At 40.0% G+C, this 22,921-nt stretch overlaps 1 protein-coding gene and 1 long non-coding RNA gene across 4 annotated transcripts in view; one reads left to right on the top strand and one right to left on the bottom strand.

Annotated features, from left to right (window-relative positions):
* Positions 1-77: 77 nt before the first annotated feature.
* On the bottom strand, positions 78-8,074 carry LOC117244730. Its single transcript, XR_004498327.1, has 4 exons — positions 7,991-8,074; positions 2,141-2,236; positions 1,046-1,112; positions 78-209 (listed from the first exon to the last, which is right to left on the bottom strand). It is a non-coding gene; the product is annotated as an uncharacterized LOC117244730 (long non-coding RNA).
* Positions 8,075-20,126: 12,052 nt separating this feature from the next.
* Positions 20,127-22,921, top strand: part of CEP295 (centrosomal protein 295) — a 43,213-nt gene continuing 40,418 nt past the window's right edge. The window contains exons 1-3 of one of the 3 annotated variants that reach the window (XM_015621772.2): positions 20,127-20,215; positions 21,822-21,955; positions 22,674-22,874. In XM_015621772.2, the coding sequence (XP_015477258.1) occupies positions 21,848-21,955; positions 22,674-22,874 (309 nt within the window). In that variant the 5' untranslated portion in view covers positions 20,127-20,215; positions 21,822-21,847. Of the gene's footprint in view, positions 20,216-21,821; positions 21,960-22,673; positions 22,875-22,921 lie in introns of those variants that run through there. The other 2 variants (XM_033516134.1, XM_015621762.1) reach the window with 2 other exon arrangements.

Below are 22,921 nucleotides of genomic sequence, written 5' to 3'. Positions count from 1 at the left end.
GATATCCAAAGGACCAATTTGGTTGTGGACTTTTCTCTAAACAGTCAGTGTATTTCCAGACCAGAGCTGTTGACTGCTCAATGATCTGTTGAAAGATTTGGTAGCATTTGGCACATAGATACTGTTTACAGCATGCCCTTCATTCACTCTGGCAGATAACAGGGCCTTCTGCTTCCTCTTGCCTCCCTGATGATCACCTTACAGTGACTCTGGAAGTAAAATAATGTAATTAAAGGGAGCGTGAGTATCTCCAGATAACATTAGAAAATCACATAGCAGGATTATCCAGCTTTGTGCTTAGCAAGTTTAGCGGAAAGATGGGTTCTGTGCTTTTTGACATAGATGTCACTATAATTCTTTGTGATGGGTCTTCACATTTGATGATATTGCAAAAGCAGAGTGAGATAGATTTAACCTTGAAATAAATTGCAATCTGTGGGAATAATTAAACAGTAGGGTGCTTTCACAAGGAAGTGGTGGATCACTATAACTTTGCTTTTTTAAAGTATGTGTTGGTTTTTGGTTTTTTTTTTACAAAGTATGCTTAAATCATCTGGAAGAAATTTATAGCCTCTGCACTGAGATTATGGGCTGCAGACATTGTAGTTCCTTTTGATTTCCAGAACCATTAATCCATGAGGAGTTTCTTTTCTTTGTGGATCGTGGCATAGTGAGCAGAATTGTGCTCATAATCCTTACTTTGCTCATAGTACTTGTAGTTATGTATTACACTAATGTGTGTAATTAAATGTCATCTCTCAGGACTCAGATTATTTTCTGAAGATGTTAGGAAGTTTTCTCTACCTTGGCCCCTCACTTGCCTGGGCAAAACTGGCTAGATGTACTTTTATTTTTCTTTTCCTCCACCAAACCCATCGAAAGTGAGGAGCTGGATGGACTGGAGGCTAGAGAGGGTAAAGATTTCACACTGGCTGGTTGGAATGTCTTGCTCATGACCCAGCTTTGGGCCCAAGAAAGAGAGATCAGTCGTAAGACTAATGCATATGTTTCTGTCAGAAAGAAAGGGTTGAGGGTTTATGCTTACAGTTGGGTGGAGGAGTGGAGTAGATTCTGGCTGCAGATGGGTTCCAGTAATACCACTAATGATGTCACTATAAAACATTTTAATACATAGGAAGATTAAAAGAGAATGTGTGGTTCCTGTTGACCTGCCTCTAAAAAGAAGTCTGTAACTTGACTATAAAGTCTGAGGGTTATATTTCCATGCAGATTGAACTCGGCAGTAAAGACCTGTTCCTCATAAAACTATGCAGGTTTAATTCCAGCCCCCAAACCCTTTTATTTAATAATATCAGATTTGGAGATTTTAGGAGAAACATAAGGAACTGTCTTGTATCAGCAATTCTTTCTGGGCTCAATTCCAAAGTCTTTCTCCACATTGTATCCGCGAATATAATATGTAATATTACATCTGTGGACATACTTAATAATTCAGTTCCTTGGATCCCAGAGGCCAAATTCATAACTTCCTTTTTTTTTTTCGCCCTCAAGGTTTTATACTTACAATGCAAAGATATATATATATTTCACTTGTTTTCTTTTTATTTTTTCTTTTTTTTTTTTTTTCAGTGTTGTGAGACTTGAAGTGAGGACATACTCTTACCCCCTCCCCTTCTCCTTCAGTCTAATAACTTCCATGAGTAGGTGCTACTCAGTATGAGGGAGTACAGGAGCAATCTCACCAAGCTGAGCTGGGCATGAAATTCTATTTTGAAACTGGACCCACACAGAAGCCCACAGTCAGGGGTGGGGGTATTTGAAATAGTACATTCCTGATGGCTTCAGATTTGGAGTTCTGGCTTTGGAACTTTTCCCAGCGGAGATAAACATGATTCTACACCCTAGCAAGTATTATATAATATCTAGTCACATTTGGATTCACTGCTACCTATGTTTGATACTTCCTCTCATACAAAATATTAGAGATTAGTTCTCTTCACCTCCATCTGTGTAGCTGGGTTTTTTCCCTATAAAACTCAATAACAAGAAAAAAATCCAATGCATTTATACACAGAAAACCAGTCATGCAAAGCATTCGTTTATGAAAGAGAGATGGTTACACTGAGTCAATACTAATACAATTACCGACTTCAACAAGCTCAGTTACTCAATACATTACCTAATTCTGTCTTTTGAAAGTCTTGCTGGATTGTTTTTTTCTTAAGGTCCTCTTTCTGTATGCTTTTATTCTTGTGTTTTCAAGAACCACCAGTAGCTAGAAATGTAGAAGTACACACTGTTGTCATGGAAAACTTGACTTACCCTACACAGATATCTTACCATCACTATAAACAAAAAACAGATGCAAGATTTGCAAACTATATTTACAGCTCTGAGGCACAGTAGACTATTTGGTAGAGCTGAAAAATATTTTTTTCTGTCTGTCAAAATCTTGAAATAACCTTTTTGTATTCCTGATAGGACCGAAGTTTTGCTTATTCCAAGTGGGACAAAGGTTTCCAGGGGCAGGGAAATGAGTGGTATGGAAATTGTCTCTATTAATTTTTTAAATAAAAAAAAAATAATCCTAGATGACTTCTCAAGTTTTACCTTACTCTGTTCCAAATTTTTTGCTTCAATTCAACTGTTTTTATGAGTTCCATCCCTAAATGGCAAACCATATTGAGTTAAACATTTCTAATTTGGAGAATATAGAAAGAGGAGGATTTTTTTACTATTTCCTAATAGAAACTGCTTTGAAATTGATAATTTCACATAACCCCCTCCCCCCACACTTCTGTAGAAACGGTGCTTTCCAAACAAAATATTTATGTTAAAAAGTGTGACTAGTCTAGATTCTCAAATTCTAGTTCTTAAAAATTAAGATTGTTGGTTTGGGGTTCTATCTGTGATCCTCTGGAATCAGTGGTAATCTTCTAGTTTTTGGAGACTGTATTAATCATTTTTGCTAACTGTTATGTGTGAAGCTCACAAAAAAATCACCCCAACAACTTTAAATAGGTTTCACTTCATCTTAGGGACCTACTGAAGTTTACCATAGCCTGACATTGTTGCCCAGGAGCAATGGAACAAGAGCTGATTTAAACTCTGCATCCAAGGAAGGTAGAGATTTTGGTTCTTCCCCTTTACTTGCAGTTAGAGGAAGTTGCTCCACTGCACTACACCTGTATGGCTGCACTTGATCCTCCAAAGTTGTGGATTATCCCCGAGTGCTGCACTGATCACAGTTTGAAGTCACTTCAAAAGGCACCAGAATCTAATTGTGATCTGCATAGGAGAAGTGAGTGGTAAAGATGCTCCTCTGCCACAGCTGTTCATCTCCATGTAGTGATATGAGCAAATTTAAGTGTGTGTCCTTGTGCATTGCCTGCTTAGCATTCATCTTAAGTTTTCCATAACATACTCAGTAAATTAAAACTCATATGCTCCCTGGAGAACAGACAAGAAGCCCCATTCCTTTTCCAGTGCCCACCTTAATCACTAAGTTACAAGGCATACTCTCTCAGGTCCCATCATCAATTATTATCAATATTTCATGAATATTGAATATCCATTATTCTATGTAGAGTGGAACAGCTTCAGGAAAAGTGGTAAGATAGACATTCAGAGTGCTCTATAACTTTGACATTATGGCACTTCTATGGGAAAACAAGCTCAAAACTTTAAGGCAAATGAAGTAACTGGGGCACTTCTGTCCTGGGCTGCATTCAAACTTGAGTCCTTATCAATGTGTTGTTAGGTAAAAACACTTATCAGGAGCATCCAGCAGGCCCAGAAGAGCTCAGCCTTGAACCTAATCCAAAGCAGTTTGGTAGCAGTACAGTGGTCCCAAGACTATGGCTGGTACTGGTATGACTTCCTCTAAATTTAATCCTTATTTAGAAATAGTGGCTGCAGTGGTTTGGTTTTTGATCTAGCAGAAGGAATGAGGGCAGAGAAGCCCTCATATTTGCTATGTCACAAGGGGAGTGTGAAGCAGTAGCTCTTCGGGAAAGCTGTTGCTGGAAGTCTGCACCTGCTCCATCACTGCAGCTCACCACAGGGAAAGGTCTGACTTTGCTGAGCTTGACAGCAATGAGCATTGCACAGCTGACAACTCAGAAAGTTGGGGTTGGCTCACAGACAGCCATTTCCAGGTGATGAGTTGGGTCAATTGATACATTCACTTTGGGAGACATAGTAAGAATGCTCTCAGTTCGAGCAAGGCTACACTGCATGAGTATCTCCCTCATCAGAAAGAGAGATGAAGGCTGCATACAGGACAAGGCAGGATTAGCATGAGGGAAAAGAAAGAGAGGCAGTATATCTTTTGGAGAGAATAGTTTCATCCATTTTCCCTTGATCTCTTTAAAAGTTTGGGGTACTTTTTCCTTTTTTTGTCATGTGTCCCACTTGTAGCCAATGGGACTCTATGCTTCCACCCATTCCCCATTTTTCACATACATTGCACAGAGTGCACAGCTATGGGTGTAACTTAACAGTTGTGCACAGACTGCATCTCTTCTCCAAAGAAGAGGGACCGTTACTTCGCAAAAGATGCAGAAATTAATGACTCTTTTGGAGAGTAAAAGAAGTGCAGCTGGACACAGAGGGGAACCAAGGGCAAAAGAACAGAATTGATGGATCAGATGCCTAGCAGTAAACTTTGTTGCTTGGATTCTGAGCTGTGTGGAGCAGAGCAAGTTGTTTAGTTTGATTTTTTTATCAAGTTGCATGATATAGTATAAATAAGAACAATTCACAGTTCAGTACTGCTCTTCTAGGCAGTACCAAATTGTTTTTGGTGCAGGGAATCAATGAGCTCTTGGCTTCTTTTTTTTTAATGTTCTTCCACGCACAGGAGGAATTTCTCAGGCTTTATATAGTCAGTTGCTGCTAGATTTTTTTTTCTGCCACTGGCATTCAGTCTTTGTTGTTGCTCTAAGTGCATAATAACAACACAATATATATTAGCAAAAATACAGTGACCTGTCACTATGTAACTTGCTGCTATAGCTGCTGCAAGAACAGTTTTCCTGTTTCTGCTCGGGAGAGAACCTTTCCTAAAAACCCTTAAATAAATCAAATATTCCCACTGTGCACCTTTTACCGTCAAACTTTCCTGCTTTTAGGGCAAGTGTGCAGGGCACTGTTACAGCCTGTGAGCACACAGGACACTGTTGTGAACACGGTATGCAATGGAGGGGCTGGGCCACTCCTCTATCACAAAGGGCCATGCCTGACAAGAGAGCGGGCTGGAATCAGCTGGAACCAACTGGAGCTGGCTGGAACCTGCAGGGTGCAGCCCCTATGCTTCCAGACTTGTAGCCTCTGGTCTATTGACTTCCCTTTGGGACAGCTCTTGGACTTTCACATCTCCCCATTAGGGCAGCTCTTGGTATCTCATATCTACACGCTGGGACGGCTCTTGGTAGCTCCAACTGGTACAGCTTCTCCACTCTCACATCTTCCCATTGGGACAACTCTTGGGCTCTCTCATCTTCTGCTTTGTACAGAGATATGTCATTGGCAGCCTTACAGTCCTGCAGTGTTAATCAAACCAAACAGTGAGCTTATTTTGTTTCTAATACAGATACAGAGCCTTAATTACTCCAGTATCGTTTTAACTACCTCAGCACGTTCTTATCTGTTTTACTGCACTTCATTTCATATTACACATTTCCAGTTGGAGGCTTGACAGGAGGCAGAAGCAATCAAACCATATTGTCTTGCACAACAGTGGGGAAACTGCCATGTCTCTCATGCAAAAGATTAATCATAGACTGTGTGCTGTCTTTGTTAAACAAAAACACGTCTCGCTTAAACAGCTTGAAAGTTACATCCCGCGTGATGCTGTCAGGGTGGGGGCCAAAAGTCAGACGCCTAAAGAGTCGAATCTTTGAAGAAGCAGCTTTTTTTTCTTCCCCTTGTAAATCGTACCAAAAATTGCTGCAGCTGGTCTGGGAGCACGATGCTTACAGGAGCCGGCTGCTGCAGATAGGAAGGGACAAACTGTTGCTGGGCAGATTAGTGGGGGAAGCCAGAGTGCCTCAGGTGGAGAAGGAATAGCCTGCTGGTGCCAGGCGAGGGAGCTGTTCAGGTGCAGGCTTGAATTTTAGATCCAGACATTATCTCTGGAGTATAAGGAGCCTAATTGTGTAACTGCTGCCCTAAAATACCTGTAAGGGCCAAGCACTTTATTTCTAGGTCTGACAACAGCTTGGAAAAGCCTACTTATGTGCTGTCACCCTCTTCACTGTGTTTAATTGGAGGAGGTAGGGATATGCCCAGAATTATTAAACAGAAAATATAGGAGTAGCAAGACTTGTGAGGAGGCAACTAAAGTCTATTTGGAATTTTTACCCACGGATCCGTAAAGGAATGGTTCAGAGATACATGAAATCGCTGTAGGGACTGATTTTCAATACAGGAGTGTAACTCCTCCATATTGCATTTACTGTGATCCATCTTGTCCTAAATATCAGAATTGAAGGTAATGCAGCACAGAGCACTGGATTTTATTAATCTCACCAAAGTACAGAGAAATGGTTAAACATAAAAAAAATTGCAGGTGGTGGGGAGGAGGCAAATAGAAAGTCCTGGCACAGGGACTTATCCTCTGCTTGCAGGGAATGTGTATAATCTTCATTAAAAAATTCAAAGCCGGCTTGGCATAGATCCTAGCTGCGTAGCGGTTTGTTTAGTGATGATGGAAAGCTCATTCTACATTAATTCCTAATGGTTTATTGCAAAATGCTCTGTAATGGTGACGTGCTTGAGCCGTTAATTGATTATGAAATGCCTTGAGATCTTTATGAAAAGCATAAGATACAACTGTTATTGAATCATGCCGCTCATTTACTTTAAAGAAAATAAATGTGCTGTAATTCCAACTGTCCACTAAATCTCTTCTATTTGGAAATATTTTTATGTCATCCTTCTTTTCTCTGGTAATATCAGTGTTTGCTGCTTGTTCAAATTCCAGTACATTCAGGGAGATTAAGGGCCTGAAACAATCTGAAGTCAACCTGAATTGTTCCCATTGAATACAGAAGGAGTTGGAGCAGGTCTTGTTTGCTCTGCCCAGGTCTGAAAAGAAAATCTGTGGAAGAACGTGGCAGCCATGAGACTTTCTGAATAGAGGGGACATGAAAATTTTTGTTTCTGAACTGGGAGAACGACTTTATACTAGAACTGTTCCAAGCTCCTAGCTCTCTTTTGTTGTCAAAATAATTCTGCATAGATGGTGAGGTGTAGGAGATTGGGACAGCAATTGCTGTGATACTATTTCATCTGAAATACTCAAAATTTGGGTACAATTACCTCCCAACCTGGTTTCAAGAGGACTTTGAATTCTCAGGGTACCACTGAGACATGGTAAGGTGACACTGGCCAGCGCATAAGGGCCAATCCAGGAAAGGAGATTGATGAGTGGGACTTTTACCTTGTTCTAAATGGGGCTTAGGGAAGAAGCTTGGTAGTGATGCTCTGTGTAAGGCTGAATTTCAGCTCTAGTTCTCACACTTGCAGCAAGTCCATCATAAATGACAACTGAGCATTTTTATAATTAATACATTAGAGCTAATTTAACTGGAGACATGAGACTTGTATTTTTAAGCATTTTTAGCTTACACTGTTTCAGAAATAATGCTGTTGCCACCAGCTATTTGGGATGGAACACATGTGTTGCAAAAAAAATTTCTATTTTATCAGAAATAGTGTAGACCCCTAATTTCTGCAGAGCATTCTGTCTAGAGAAGTCTGAACTCCCACGCTACTTCCCAGAGGTCAGAAGCAGACTCCCACATTACTCCAGACCTCAAATGCTAACGGGTAGCACTGGCACTCTGGAAGGTGAAAGTGAATTCTGGATATTCATAAGTAAATTAAAGTAACCGATGCCCCACTGTTCCTTTGCTTTCAATTAAAAAAATAAAGAGAGAGAGAGAGAGAAAATGAAATCTCGAGAATATAAGAAATCCCCCCAAATATAATGAAGTATTTGCATATAAAAAGACCTTTAACTTACATTCTTTGCTCATTGGCAGTCTTTGGAAGCCCATCATTCTTTTTTGTTGTTAAATTTTCTCAGAAAAAAACATTCACATTTCTGGGGAAGTAGAAGTTTATAAAAAAAAAATTATTGTTCATTTATTTTCATAGGATGCAGACCTTTCTAGACACAAGAATTGTTTCTAGACACGAGTAGGAGAAAAATGAAAGATTCTGTGGTGGTGTGTTGTTTTGTCTTTTTTAAAATATCCTAGATAAGGGTTTATAGATGCTGTATCAGTAGAAAATCTTACCGTGGCAACAAAGGAAACGTGGATGTTTTCAGTTTCTCATCCTGAGTGTGCAGCTTTGTGACTAGATAACCATGAATAAATGACTTATTATATCAAGGACTAAAGTTAATGTTATTTCTACTGGTGTAAATCTGGAATAACTCCAGAGAAGTCAATGGAGTTGCAATGTTTATCCAATATTGTTTCCTCATCTGTAAAAGAGGTTAATGACATTATCCTCTCTTGGGGAATATGTCAAGGATATTTAGTTAATGTTGACTCTGTAAAATGCTAATGAATTGTTAGTGCAAAATTTGTACTTTACAGGTGAAAGAAACAGCACACAAGGTACTGATGCTTAACCCATTCTGCTAAAGATATATTGGCTTTCATTACAACATCTCAAACAATTTTCCTATTTTCTCTTTCATTTGGGAGGGAAGACTGATCCATTCTATTAGGAAAGCAATCAGATACATGTAAATAAATTTACACCAAAAATTACCACGTGTAGCACGTGCATATGTCCTATACTATGCAGCTTGCTTGTGTGCCAGTCCAAAGAGAGCATTGTAAGTTTAAAATAAGCAGCTTTGATTCTGCCAACTAATTTATTGTTATATATACACTGAGTAAGAATAAAATATACACAGACAAAATGGTGGACAGATAAATAATTACTGCCAGAAGGATCTGCAGCTTTCAGGCAATCCTTCTAACATTTTTCCATCTCATTATTTCTGTATATAAATGAGAAGTGTCTTTGTAAGAAGCAGCAAGGATGCCAGGCATGAAAGCCCTGGTATATGTCTATCCAGTGCAAACAGAAACATGACTGTAATTCTTAGTAACTCAGAATTAGCAATTTATGAAGCGCTCATGGGACACTGTCACAAAGCAAGTAGAAGCATGTAAAACTGCAATAGCAATAATTTCCACCCCTGTTCTGAGGTTCATGCTGGTGATTCTCAATGCATTTTTCAAAAATGGGTGCATTATTTCCATTTTGCAGGTATGTAAAGGGATGGTCCTGAGGCAAGTGCTTTGCCTGAACAAAATAGCCAGTGAAGGAGGTGCGAGGAAGCCATGCAGCTGCGTGCAGATAAGAAAACGACAGGAGTGGGGGTCACATTCCCATCAGCAGGCATACCACAGAGCCACTCCCATACCCACTTCCTCATATGCAAAGAGAAACTTGGCCTACCAGCTCTCATATCTATCCACTGACATTAGATTAAAGGTAGAGGACAGAAGGATACCACATAAAATAGCATCAAAGAACTCTTCCTTATGAATGACCAACTCAAGTATTGGGATCTCCTGGTTTTTTTTCAGGTGCTGCTCTTCTCAACAGTGTGTTAACACCGATGTGTCGCATTGCATCTTCAACTAACAAACTGCCAGTCTCCTTTTGTTGTCTCTTCTACTAGTGCTGCAATGATGAGCAGGCTGATTGAACAGCTCTCATGTTCTAATCTTTCCAGGGGTTCAGCTGTGGTCTCTTGAATCAGGTCTGTTGGACACGACACAGCTTTCCAGCATAGACCAGCTCAGGTTTCTGTTCAGTCTGCAAGGACTGGTAAAAACAAACAGTAATGGTTAAAGCTTCCTTCTGTCTTAGCCACATGACTGTGTCCAGTGAGACAATATTTCCAGAGAAAAACATTTTTAACCAGTTCTGTGTTAGCCAATAATATTTTTACATGTAACTCTTGAGCTGTCAGTGTAGTTCGAGTGGCTTTGGGCACCAGCTGCCAAGTGTTTACACAGGATTTCAAACTGGCTTGTTCCATTCATGCCATGAGAGCTACGCTACTACTGGTTCCTCAGTCGTCATGATACACAAATTTGGTTTATTAACATGACATAAGAACATGCTAGACTTACCTTTGTTGCCAAACCATTTGCAAGGAAAACCCAAAAATTCTGCAACAATCATTTGAAATCACACACTGAGAAAACATTTCCTTTCCAAAATTAGGTTTTTGTATATTCACATGCTAAAAGGAAAAGCAGCAACAATATTTTCTATAAAGTTTTAATTTAGAAAAGAAAATAATCAAGTAGCTTTTTCTGTAGCCTCTATAAATTAGTAATAGCACTGGTTTGGCCAACTTGTCCTGAAAATGAGCTCATTAAATCTAATTGCACACACTGTATAGCAAAGAATCATATGAAAAAAATCTTTGAGTTTTATGTCCAATTAGAAGAATACTCCGTGGTGTTCAGCACTGATTCCAGTGGTGGATGTCTGCCAAGATACATTTAACTGAAATTAAGACACTTTGAGATAGAATCAGCCAGGGAACAGGGAAGTCAACTATTAGAGGCAATAACTCAAAGATCACAGCAAAATTGCATGTTAAAAGAAATCATAAACTTGGGAAAATACCAATTTTTATTAAAATTTATTATCTCTGATTTAAACAGATGGCTTTAGCAGAAAAGATTAAGATATTTTTAAGATTTTGTAACTTGACGGTAGAGAATCAAAATGAATGAACACATCCCTTGCAAGTAGAAAATAAGGCTAATATACTTTTCTGCGGTCAAAAGCAAAGGGAAAATGCACAACTAAGTTATGTGAGGATGAGATCCAGCATGCCTATTTATGCATCATGAAGTCTGGGCTCAGCAGGGGAACCCAAATAACTAAATTATGCATATTCCCAGAGAAAATAATTGGACACTGTGCAGGGTAGCCCAGAATGCCACACAAGGGCTTAGTGGCTGGCCAGTATGAGATCCTCAGGATAACAGGTGTCTGAGCAGTCCCCTGTTCCTGAACCTTGGAGCTTCTTTCTGCTCAGGGCACACTGCACAGAGCCTTCCCCCCACTGCAATAGCCTGAGTGAGCATGGCTCATTCTTTCCAGGTGCATGGAATGACTGAAGGACAAACCTGAACCTGGAATCTCGACTCATTCATTAGATTTGAAAGTTCATCTCATGATTGCCTAATGTAAAATGTAATGAAAATTCCGAGCACAGCAGAGAATTCAATCTTTGCCTGATTTCCAGGTCCCCCTATCTTTCTCTCTGACACTGCCCTGTCTGCTTTCTTTCCAGTCTCATTCCTGGATGTGCAGCAGCCCCTTTGGCCCAGGATGTGACCCTAAGAGACTTTTCTAGCCTGAGACAGGACATTTTCAGGCTAAGGATTAACCCCAAATCTCCACTGCTCTGGGTAACTGCTTTGACTACAAAGCAATAGCACTGAAAAAGCAGCAGCAGCATCACTTCTGTAAAGGGTAACTTGGCTGTCATGCTTTACACTGAAAGAAATATAGTCCTTATGTGATAAATATATTTAAGTTTATAGCTCACATAGTCATTTTTGCTTGCATCATGTTTTTTACCAAGCAGGCACCTACTTTCACAGAAAAGAGCAATACACAGAAGTCTTATTTGAAGTGCTGAGAGAGCTTCCAAGTCAAGTAGGGGCACGCCATCTCCAAGAGTAGGTTTTCTGTGGAACATGTGATTTTGAAGGTGATTTTCTTGTGTTCTTCCCAACTTCTTGTCTCTAGGCACTGTAAGGATGTCCCTAGAATTGCTCCTGGCTGAACAGCATGATGCCAGCTATAGGGCAGTTGCAACCAAAGGACAAACTTGAGTTTCGTACTTAAAATTTAACCTCCATAACTCTAGTCACATTTTGTTAGCTCAGTGCCCAGTCTGTATGGAGTGAAATGGACAGTATACTTGTCAAATGCCTTCCCTCTGTGTATCAGGATTTTTCAGAACAGAACCTCATATTAAATCTTTAGTAGAGTGTTGCCCTGAGAATCAGGCCCTCAATATTGTTTTTCTACATGCTCTAGCCACTTCCCCAGGAAAGTAACTGTAAACATAGGTGTTTATACATTCCATTAAAGATATGCCTTTTGATGGACATCTCTCACAGCCAGTGTGTTTGGGAAGGTGTTAACCTGACTATCCAATCCCTGGTTGTGGTCTGAAGCTTATAAATACTGAAAAGAAAAATAAAGTCTGCACTTTCTTTCACCACACCTCAAACTGCGTCCATGTGACTCGCTTTGTGTCCAACAGCGACAGTAGAGGAACTGAGTATTTTAGAATAGAGATTAAAATACCGTATGCAGTATGGAAGCTAGCAAGCAAATAAGCAACTTACATTTTCAGTAAATGTAGATATTTGCATATCTCCTATCACTACAGTACCTGAAGGATTCATTGCCTTTATATAGCATTAGTATTAAACTAATTTTATACTGGTCACTGAAGCTTGGCTTTTTTGAGTCCCAGTCAAGTATCTTCCAGAGCTCAGGCATTCTGGTTTTACTTATTTTTTTTTCTGCTAGTGTTGCTTTTATAGAAATAAAATAAAGAACATAAACATTGTCTAATTCTGTCTCCTTCATTCTTAAACCAGTGTTCGTTTCCATGGAATAAAATTTAACTTTTGGCAGAGAACTCAGCAGCAGGCCTGAGGACATTGACAAGCGCTGATTGGCCATGCATGCAAAGAATTCAGCCTTGGTCAGTCTTTTTCATCCAAACAATCTCAGTGTCTTTCACTGATTTGTGCCTGGCTGTTCCCTGCCACCTGCAATGGAATGAGATGCCTGACCAGGCAACCCAGCCTGTCTGAGCGGAAGTTAACAGATAATGTGCAATAAAGCTTTATTGTTTCCCCAGTATGTGTTTACTCTGCGTCACAGAGAATCCATTTGTCCAATATTAATTGAATTCGCCAACATTTGGCATATTTGCATAAGTATTATGAAAAAGAGCATTATCTCCCTTGGTATTATACCCATTTCCCTTAGATGGTCTCTCTTTGATCCATTAATCATGTTTCCTGTAATCCTCCCACAGAAACTTAATTGCTCACATCCTGCAGAACCCACTCACAAAGAAAGAAATTAGCTCTATGTAAATCTAAGGTTATTACCTTGTCTCTATAAATGTAAAACAATTAAATTATCCTCTAAAAAGGACAGTGATAAAATTCCAGATGAGCATTGATCACCCAAAGAAGCAGATTGAGGCAATTTTATTGGACCAGTGGGAAAAAAGTGGTTTTGCTCTACCAAGGACATTACTGGGGCAAATGATACTGCTGTCTAGGTTTGTCTCTGCTACTGCTGCTGTTCCCTTTACTGACTTCAGTATTACTTTAATATCTGAAACAAAGCGTTAGATTCAATAGATGCCTCCAACTGTAGGGCTGATCCAGCCTCATACTGGTGGGTACATCACCCAGGTTTTGGTGGAACCTTGAGGTATGATCTAAAGATGTGAGCACACTGCTAGGGAACCATGTAAAGTCAAAGGTGCGGCTGTCCAGCTGCCTTATTGGAAATACTGAGGAAAAGGAATATATCTTGAATTCCAGCTCTCAGATCTGCAGGGATATGATTTTCAGAATACATATCTATAGCCTCAAACTTCTACTAAATATTGGAATCCGCATGAAAAACCAAAAAAGCCCTTTTGAGTATACTAGATATTGATGTATACATTTCTATATATATAAAAAAGACGTAATTCCAGAACCTTGTTCAAGTTTAGATTCTGAGCCTTTCAGTCCTGTCAACATCAGAAGAGCTTGGGCATACAAAGATCAGCAAATCTAGAAGTTCATGGATCTTTAGGATTGAAAAATGTTAACAGCTTCTAGACTTTAGTAGCTTAGCCAGGCTTTCCAGGATCAGGATTCTGGGACTTCCATTTATCAGATCTATCCCAAGACACCTAAGCCAGCATTACAGGCACAAAAATCTCTCATCTTGTAGAAAACAGAAGCCAAGACTTCAGTTTACCAAACTAGCATCTAAATCATCAATAGCTTCCTTACCCATTTGTTCTCCTCAGAATTGACTCTAATTCTTTGCAATCACTAAAGACCCTTTCTTGGGTCTTTCACCCTTCCTTGGTTTCTGTAATAGTTAGCAAAATTATGACAGAAAATGTCTCCATGTCTTTAGAGAGATTGGTTTCTGTTAAAAAGAGTAAAATGGGAGCAGTAAGAACCATTATATCATTACTCCATGTTCTCTGCTTTCTTCTGAACTCATTTGTTCACTCTTCAGCTTTTCCAAATTTCTTTTCTTGGTGCAAATTCATTCTCACTTCTTATAAATTTTTCTTCACCGCCCATTCTTTTTGTAAGGTTCTCTTTGAAACATATTTCATCCATAAAGCCTTTTAATGACTTCATCTATATAATCAGTTTCTTTCTACTAAAGAAAACATCAAAGTTAATCTGCAGTAGAAGTGTAATCTGCTATATCACAAGTCTGTCTGATCATATAGTCTCTTTGATTTACAGCATGAAGGCCTTGATCAAACCAAGATCCACTCTCTTACACGGTGAACACTTTTGCTGGTGTTTCATAAACAATATTAAGATGTTATAACAGCTATCAAAGAATAATGACATGTGCTTTCCCAAGAGGAAACCTGCATCCTGTATCATATCCTGTATGTCACCCAGCGTACAGGTGAGTGGTCAGAGAGATATCAGAAGTCAGCATTAAGGAAAGGGAGAAACTAACACATATTTTTAATTGTTTTAAGTATAAATGACTACTAACACACCAAAAAGGATTCTGAGATTCTGTGCTCAAATTGGTCAATATATTGGCAGGTTCTGACAATTTCATTCTTCATGATTTTATCCAGAACCTTAATTAAACCTCTTCTTTGGAGACTTGTAGACCTGAAGCCTTAAGCTGTTCTTCAGGATGTCTTTGCATTATTTTTTGTTTATGGCATGGCATTTAGATGCCCATCTGTGAGAAACTGAAGCTTGTAAAAACTTCCATGCTTCCTGTATAAAATGTAATAAACATAAGCTATCAAATGGAGGGGGCAAACAACACAGAACAAGTCAAATTAGAAAGAAAAAGTAATTTAAAGTAAATTTAAAATAAAATTAAAAAGGAAAAAATTTTAAATTTCAAAAAGCAAAAAATTAAAAGTAAATTTAAAAGAAAAAGTAATAACTTTGACGTTAGAAAAAAACCCCGTTTTCTCCATTCACCTTTACTACATGCTGAAAATACAATGCTTACTACTAATATAGGACTAATCTCAAAAAGCATTTTTCATCACATAAGGAGGGCTTATGCCCTACAAGCCAAACTTTTAAGCCATTTAAGAGACCTTGCTGGAGTAGAATCTGTTGTTTAAAGAAAATGCCAGAAAATCCAGGTTACTGCTTGAAACTACCTGCAGTAAAGAAAGGAATGTTCAATATAGTTTCTGAAATAGAAGTAGATATTAGAAGAAGAAACTCAGGAAGGTTAGCCAAACAAGATATGGCACAGTAGTTGAGAAAAGCTGGCAAAGACCAGCTGTAAACTCACTGGACTGAGCATAATTGGCCTATTAGTGCCCATAGTTACTATGCATATTTTAGGAACTGGAGAAAATTCTGTGTATGGTTCCTATATATTTTAGAAGGCTGAACACAGGTTACAAGAATTTTAGCAAATGAATGTGCACACACCAAGTTTGCATTGTAGAAGTCTAAACATGCTGGCATCACTGAGTAATTAGGCAGACTGGCTCTGAGGATATACAACAGGTACACAAGGGTCCTTTTTGTCTGTGAAAACCTAGATCCAGCTCAATTCTGTTGGCTTCAAGCTTTGGGAGAATTCATTTGTTTGAGAGCCCATTCTAAAATGACCTTAGGCAGCACAGTGGTTCATGCATGAATGATAAGCTCTTAGTCACTTGTTGCTGCTGCTCTTACTACCCCAAGGCTGGTTGTTTTCCAGAGACCCAAATCATTAAGCTGGGCTAAGGATTCTGGGTGAAATCCCAGGAGCATCTGTGATAGAAAATGAGCCTGGTTTCCTAATAAGAGCTTCTGGATCAATGTCATAGGACAGCATGCCTTTTTTTTTTTTTTTTTTTGTCTGTAAGACAACACCATATATGCCCAAAACCACATCTGAATTTATAGACATTTCCTTCCAGAACAATAATTTTAGGATGTACACTGTCTTTGATTACACATAATTATCCTTTTGCCAACTATGTAGCCTTTTATGCCTCATATTTTACTTCTTTTTTCTCTTATTTTTTTCAAACCGTAGCACCTTTTTTTTGGACAGAATCTGCACCTTGAGAATTTATGCAGGCACAGCTCTGGATACAGTTGCTTTGGTACTGGAAGGCGTAGCTTTGCAGCTTTCTCTTACATGACACAGAGTATAATAACAAAAGCTATTCTTCCACATCTGTCAAGAAAATTTATCTCCAAATCAGTCTCAGGCAGAAACTATTATAGGCTGTGCTTGCACAGGCTGACCATGGTAGATTAGTCAGCCTCAAAAATAAAGATTAGCCTTTCTTCCTTCTCAGGAAACTCTATGTCTTTTTACTAAGCTTACACATGAATGTACTTATTGCAAACTATTTAACAAAAGCACTTTGCAGTTTTGAAAATGTATGAACTGGAGGATTACAAACATTTGTAAAACCACATCCTGTCAGTTCCTGGCGGTCACGATAATTAGACGTCAGGTGCCAGGTGCTAAAAGAGAACAGCATGGGAGAAGTAATCACACATCAAACCAAAATGAACCATAGGGGAACTTTTAAGACTATATGAGTGTGGGATGTGACACTGAGGAATACTGAATGCAGGGAAAGGCAAATTCAGACTGAGATAAATTCTCATTTCATTCTGATACTTCACTTATCAGCAAGAAGGAGACTTGAAGCAGAAAACTGCTGTAATGTATAATGATGTGTTAGAGGAGTCAGGGCAGGAGGATTTCGTGTCTGAATATGACATGTTTTTTAAAGCTCTTCCTCCAGAGTTTTTCAAGGAGAATATGTAATTTGTGCAGGGTGCCAAGTCCTGTGCAAGGGTGAGCTGTCAGGTGTTTATACTCTTCTATTACTAGCTCATAGAAAAACTTTAAAACCAGGGCTTCCCTGCTAAGGATGCAGAAAAGCCTGCATAGTCATCTTTGCCTTGTGCAGCTGAGAAACACGAGTGGACAGTGAAGAATTTCTGATGAGGAACAGGGCAAGCGTTCCTGTGTGGTAGTAAAAGACTACCACATAGGTTATAAGGCTGCAATAGGTTGCTTATGCTAGTCTGCTCAACCTGCCTGTGAGACATGGAATATTTTCTCTCAGGCCACAAAAAGTCAAATCCAGCCTTACTGATCTCATATTCAGACCAAACAGCCTCACAGAGCACACCAAGGCAAGGTGCCTGTGCCAATATCTCTTGCAATGGTTCATCTACTGATGGAATAAACCTCCTCTGTGATAGGGAAGTACAAAGAGTGCGCTCTCAAAAGGCATTTTCTGGAACAGCATAAGGCCTGTACTGTGGTTTGAGCTCCTGACTGTGCACTGCAGGCCAACTCATCAGTTGCTGGCTTTCACAGTCATACAACCCCTCTTCAACCTCAAACACATCAAACTAATATGATTTCTTTAAAATCTGTGTTTTCACATAGATTCACTCTGAGACATTTTTTACATATGAAAAGCATTCTATTCCTGAAAAGAAATTCAAATTTTCCACCGGCTATCTTGGCACTCTGTAGATAATTCCTGCCAGTGTAATTCCTTTTCCTCAAGAGGAATGTGGCCAATAATTGAAGCTTAGTACCTTCAGTTTTATATATCCCTGACTAAAGGCACTAGTACTGCTGCATCACTGTTCACCTTTTATGAAAGGAATATCTTCACAGGGGGAAGGAATTAATGCAGGTCTGTAATACTGCAATTCAAATGTGTATAGTAAGAAGTAGAAAACATTACGGTATTAAAATTCCTGGTTTTCAGTATATATATGTAAATTAAGCAGTAGCAGAAATAATTTGACAAGACAATGACAGAAAACACCCTTGAAACAAAATTCTTACCCAGCACATGTAGGTTTCATAATATCCCTTTCATTCAATAGTATAATTGAGGAGCATATATTTGACCTCTTTCACATTTTATAAGTAGAGGATTCTAAAATCCATAATCTCAATTACTCTCTTAATAGACTGTCTTGACTTTTTTTGTCACCTGTTGACCTACAGGATAAAGCTATTTACAACTGATGTTATTGAGGAGAGCACTGCCATAATGAAAATGCTGAAGGACAAAAAAATCCAATAAGGAGACTAGAAAACCCATTTGGAATTCCACTTCTCAAGTCTAATTTATTCAATATGCATACCGTGAGACAACTGTGTGTCTAAAGTACAATCAGGTATTAACTTGGTACCAGCTATTCCAGTCAGTAGTTTGCAGCAAGTTGCAGGCACTTGTCAGAGAGAAAAAGTCTGTGAACAAGAAGGCTTTTTAGCAGTGAAATGCAGAAGGCAGGGAAGAAAGCACATAAAACTGCTATGTTACCTCTTCTCCTTATGCCGATGTATTTCATTTTGCAATTCTGCATTTTTTTAGTCTATTTCCTGTGCAGCCATGCATTTGCATGCATCAAACCACTAAGCTTTACCGAGTAATCTCAGCCCTCCTGGTTTCAGTCTTGTATGGCACAATATGGTGGGTTACTATAAGTTAGCCTCTAGTATAAAATACTTTTTTCTATAAGAAACTGTCAAAAAAGTAGTTATGTTTTGCATTCAAGTTTCAGTGCTAGACAATTAATTATCTCCTTTGTGCCTAGTCTGTTTTAAGTCACAAACATTTCTTCCATTTTTGTAGTGGCAGCTCAGACCGTTGGAATGTGCTCCATGCAAAGAAACAGACTAACACAGCCTCTCTTGCCTCATCTTTATGTGTGGCAGAATTGTTTCCCTCAATACAAATAGTATTTACATTCCTCATAAATTAAGGATATCTGATACGCCCACTTTCAAATCCCAACCACTGCAAATCCTACATGTATGATCAATGGTTCCTTTCAGGAAGGTGAAGAATGAGCGAAAAATCATCGAGTGGTTTGGAGTGGATGGGACCTTAAAAATCATCTGGTTACAACATTACAATATAATGTTATATTATCCTGCAATGGGTAGGGACACCTTCCACTAGGCCAGGCTCCTCAGAACCCCGCTCAACCTGGTCTTGGGGGATCCAACTTCCAGAGATGGGGCAGCCACAGCTTCTCTGGGCAACCAGTGCCAGTGCCTCAGCACCCTCACAGTAAAGAGCTTCCTCCTAGTGTTTAATCTCAACCTAACCTCTTTTTGTTGAAATCTATTACCCCTTGGCCTGTCACTACATGCTGCCAGCTAAGAAGCAAGCATTGCACCAGACTTACAAGGGGCAGACACGAGTTTAAAGTTAGGTTTACAAAGGAAAGTTACTCAACTACAAGGTTGAGGCAGCAACACAGACGTACCCATTGTAGAAGACATGGGCTAGCCTAGAAGATAGGTAGAGCAGCACATAGCCTGAATGGGGCTGGAACTAAATTATTTTCGAGGTCCTCCTCCAAGCCAAACCATTCTATGACTCTATGATACTCCTTCTACTAACACAGTGCAACCAAAAAGAGCGCCGAATAGAGAAGCTGCATAGAAGTAACATTTGTAAGGCAGAACTAGCAGGATTCCGTTTTATTCCGCTCTCTCAGCATTTCAAGCTCGGCCTGTGAGTGCCTCTCCCACGCGAACCCTTGGAAACTCCGACTGCGGGCTCCCGGTCAGCGTTGTGAGGGATCCATGGTGACGGATCCCTCCCCGTGCGCGTTGACATCGCCGCGCTAGGCGAGCAAGGCACTATCCGCGCTCAGCTGGGCCCTGAGGAAGGGGCCGGCGCACGGAGCAGCCCACAGTGGCGCCTTGGCGGGCCGAACCCCATCTTTCCCCCCGCGCCGCGTTTATATTGGCCGCGCGCGCCCCCCGGCGCCGTCCCGAGTCCCAATTGGCCACCGCGGGACGGGGGCGGGTGGGGAGGGAGACGGCGCATGCGCTATTGTCGGCTCCTTGGGGGCGCGGGATCACGTGGCACAGGCGGCGGCCGTTGGTACCGAGGCGAGCGAGAGGGCCCAGGTGGTGGTGGCCGGTGCGTGAGGAGCGGCTCTGCTCTCCCCTTCTCCGCTTCTTCCCTTACCCGCTTTCCCTTCTCCCGCTGTTTTACTTTCTCTTCCCTCCGCCCTGTCCCTCCTCAGCTCGGGCGGATCCAGGTGCGGCCCCGCCGGGGGCTCCCGGTGACTGGCGGGAGCGGCCCGAGCGGACCCGGGGCCGTCTCCGGCCCGCAGCACCCGCGTTGTGCTGCGGCTGAGCCGAGCAAGCGCGGCAATCTCTGCCTCTGCTCTTATCCTTTAGGTCCAGGCTATTCATTGGTCATCCTTTACATTTTTCCTCTAGAAAGAAAGAAAGAATGTAGTAATTTGCTACTTAATTTCGTGCTGTGATAAACTTTTGTACCTCATCGGGTGACTAAGGGAGGACTGGCAAGAACCAGGACGCTACTGTCCCTCTTTTTGCTGTAAATTGCTTTAATAACCCTGTACCAAAAGTATCTTGCGGATCTCCGGCTTTACACCTCACCTGATTTCTTTACAGTCTTACTGTTTTATCTATGATACTGTGTCTCTAGATATACCAAGATCACTATATATGTTGCTGAAAATAATTGATTCCAGCTGTGGCATGTTGTTTACGCTGTTAGTGCTATATGAATTGCTCACTAGGTTTTTTTTAGAATTAAGCAGTGACTTTTGAAAGTCTGTTTGCTTGTATCGTGCGAATATTTCCAGGGTTATAAATATTTAAAGACCCAGTAAAAATCTTGCTTGATTTGGAGGTAGGGGAATTTTAGATTAGGCTGCATATCAGATGGAAGAAGTTTGGGGTTGGTTGGTTGGAGTTTTTTTGGGGGGGTTAATTTTTTGTTTTGTTTTTTTCTGTTTGGGTTTTTTTGTGCATATGAAAATTGTACTTACAAGGAAAATGGGAAGCAGTCTGTAGAACCAGAAGATTCTTGTTTCACAGTAAAATCTCAAGGGAAACATAATTGGAAATTTGTCTTGTTAGGAAAAGTTGAATAAAAAATCGTTAGTGAGCAGTTTCAGCTTTCCAGTGAAATGATTGGTACACAGGCTGTTGCTAGAGTTTCAGAGCCTGTATGGCAGAAAACCTTGGAGTGCAGCCAAAAACATCAACAAATTTGCTGTTGTATCTTACAGTCTTCTCTACAACAGTTATGAGAGTATTTCAGTAGAGATCACCTGAGTGACCAGTCTGTTTTACTGTGGGGTGTGCCTTTCAGTACTTTGTGGGCTTGTTTTTAAATCTTCCCTGGAGAGTGGAATGGTGCCCACTCTTCACTTTGCAAATGTTTGTGGCTGGTCCGCAGAGTAGACTGTGACTGTGGTGCTTTTGTAGTGTTTGGTACATAGCTCAAAGTAGTTCAAAAGCATTATCTTTTGTGACTGTGACAAAGACAAAACCAGTGCTGTTGATTACAGTTAAGAGTCATTAAGGTTGGAAAAGACTTCTGGGATTGTCAAGTCCTGCTCCACTTGGGACAGATGTGAAGAGTTGTAGCTCTCACATACAGATACCGTGATAGACTTGACAACATTATGCCAGTATCTTGTTTTTATAGCTGTTTTGCCAGTGTCATTTATGCACAATTTCTCTTTTTCTTTGCATTGTTCTCATAGAAGTTGATTATTCAGCATATCCAAAGATGAAGAGGAAACTTGCAGCAGCTGGGACACTGAGGCTTAGTCCTAATGAAGAGGCCATGTTTCTGAAGGAAGAATATGAAAGAAGAAGAAAACTAAGGCTGCAACAAGTATGCCTGTATTTTTCCATGTGTTGTATTTCATTTGATGATGTAACAAATAATTTAAGAAAAGTAACTGAAAATATTATTTCCTGTAAGCTAAATTTCAAGGTAATAATATTGTAGAATGGTGGAATTTTTTATGTTGGAAAAAACCCTGGAGATTGTCAGGTCCAGCTATTAGTCCAGCACTGCCAAGTCCACAACTAAACCATGTCCCTAAGTATGACATCTACATGTCCTTTGAACTTTTCAAGGGGTGGTGACTCAACCACTTCCCTGGGCAGCTTGCTCCAGTGCTTGACAGCCCTTTCTGTGAAAAAAATGCCTAAAATATAAAGTGAAAAATAATAAACTGTGTTTGCGAGGTTTTTGGTATAGTTGCTGAATTTTTTTAAACCACGTTGAATTGTAATAGGAGCCGTTCATAAATTATTGTGTTGTATTTTTGGAGGGAAGACTATTCCAAGCAGTTTTTGCTGTTTGTCACTTGTATGTAACTTTCTGGACTTTAACTGAAGCATTTAATTAAGATTAAATTTGTTATTTTAATTAATATATTAATTTTGGAGAAAGGTAACAGCAACTTGAAAGTGTTTTCTAGACAGATTATGAATGGAATAGTACATGAGCTGGATGAAGGGTAAACTATGTTGTGGAAACTCTTGCTGCAAAAAGTATTGTACTTTTCTTGAATTGCTGACAAACATAATTGCTATTTCTACAGGTCAGAGAGCAACAGAAGTATATCTCCTACCAGATAAGGCAGAAGGTAAAGCAGAGGAGAGAAGAACAACTGCATCAGTTAGAGGAGGCATTGAGAGCTGAATGGCAGAAGGCACAGGATGAGAAGATGAAAGCCCTGGAAGAGCTGTATCTATCAAGCTTAAGAGCGATTGGGGAAGGTCACCGACAGGCCAAGGAGAACGTAAGTGAGCTTAATGTTATTGTGTCATGGTTTCACCTCAGTCACTA

Source organism: Parus major, chromosome 1 (genome assembly GCF_001522545.3).
Source record: "Parus major isolate Abel chromosome 1, Parus_major1.1, whole genome shotgun sequence".
NCBI lineage: Eukaryota > Metazoa > Chordata > Aves > Passeriformes > Paridae > Parus > Parus major.
The sequence above is the reverse complement of the archived record's forward strand: the minus strand, read 5'-3'. Positions and strand labels throughout refer to the sequence as shown.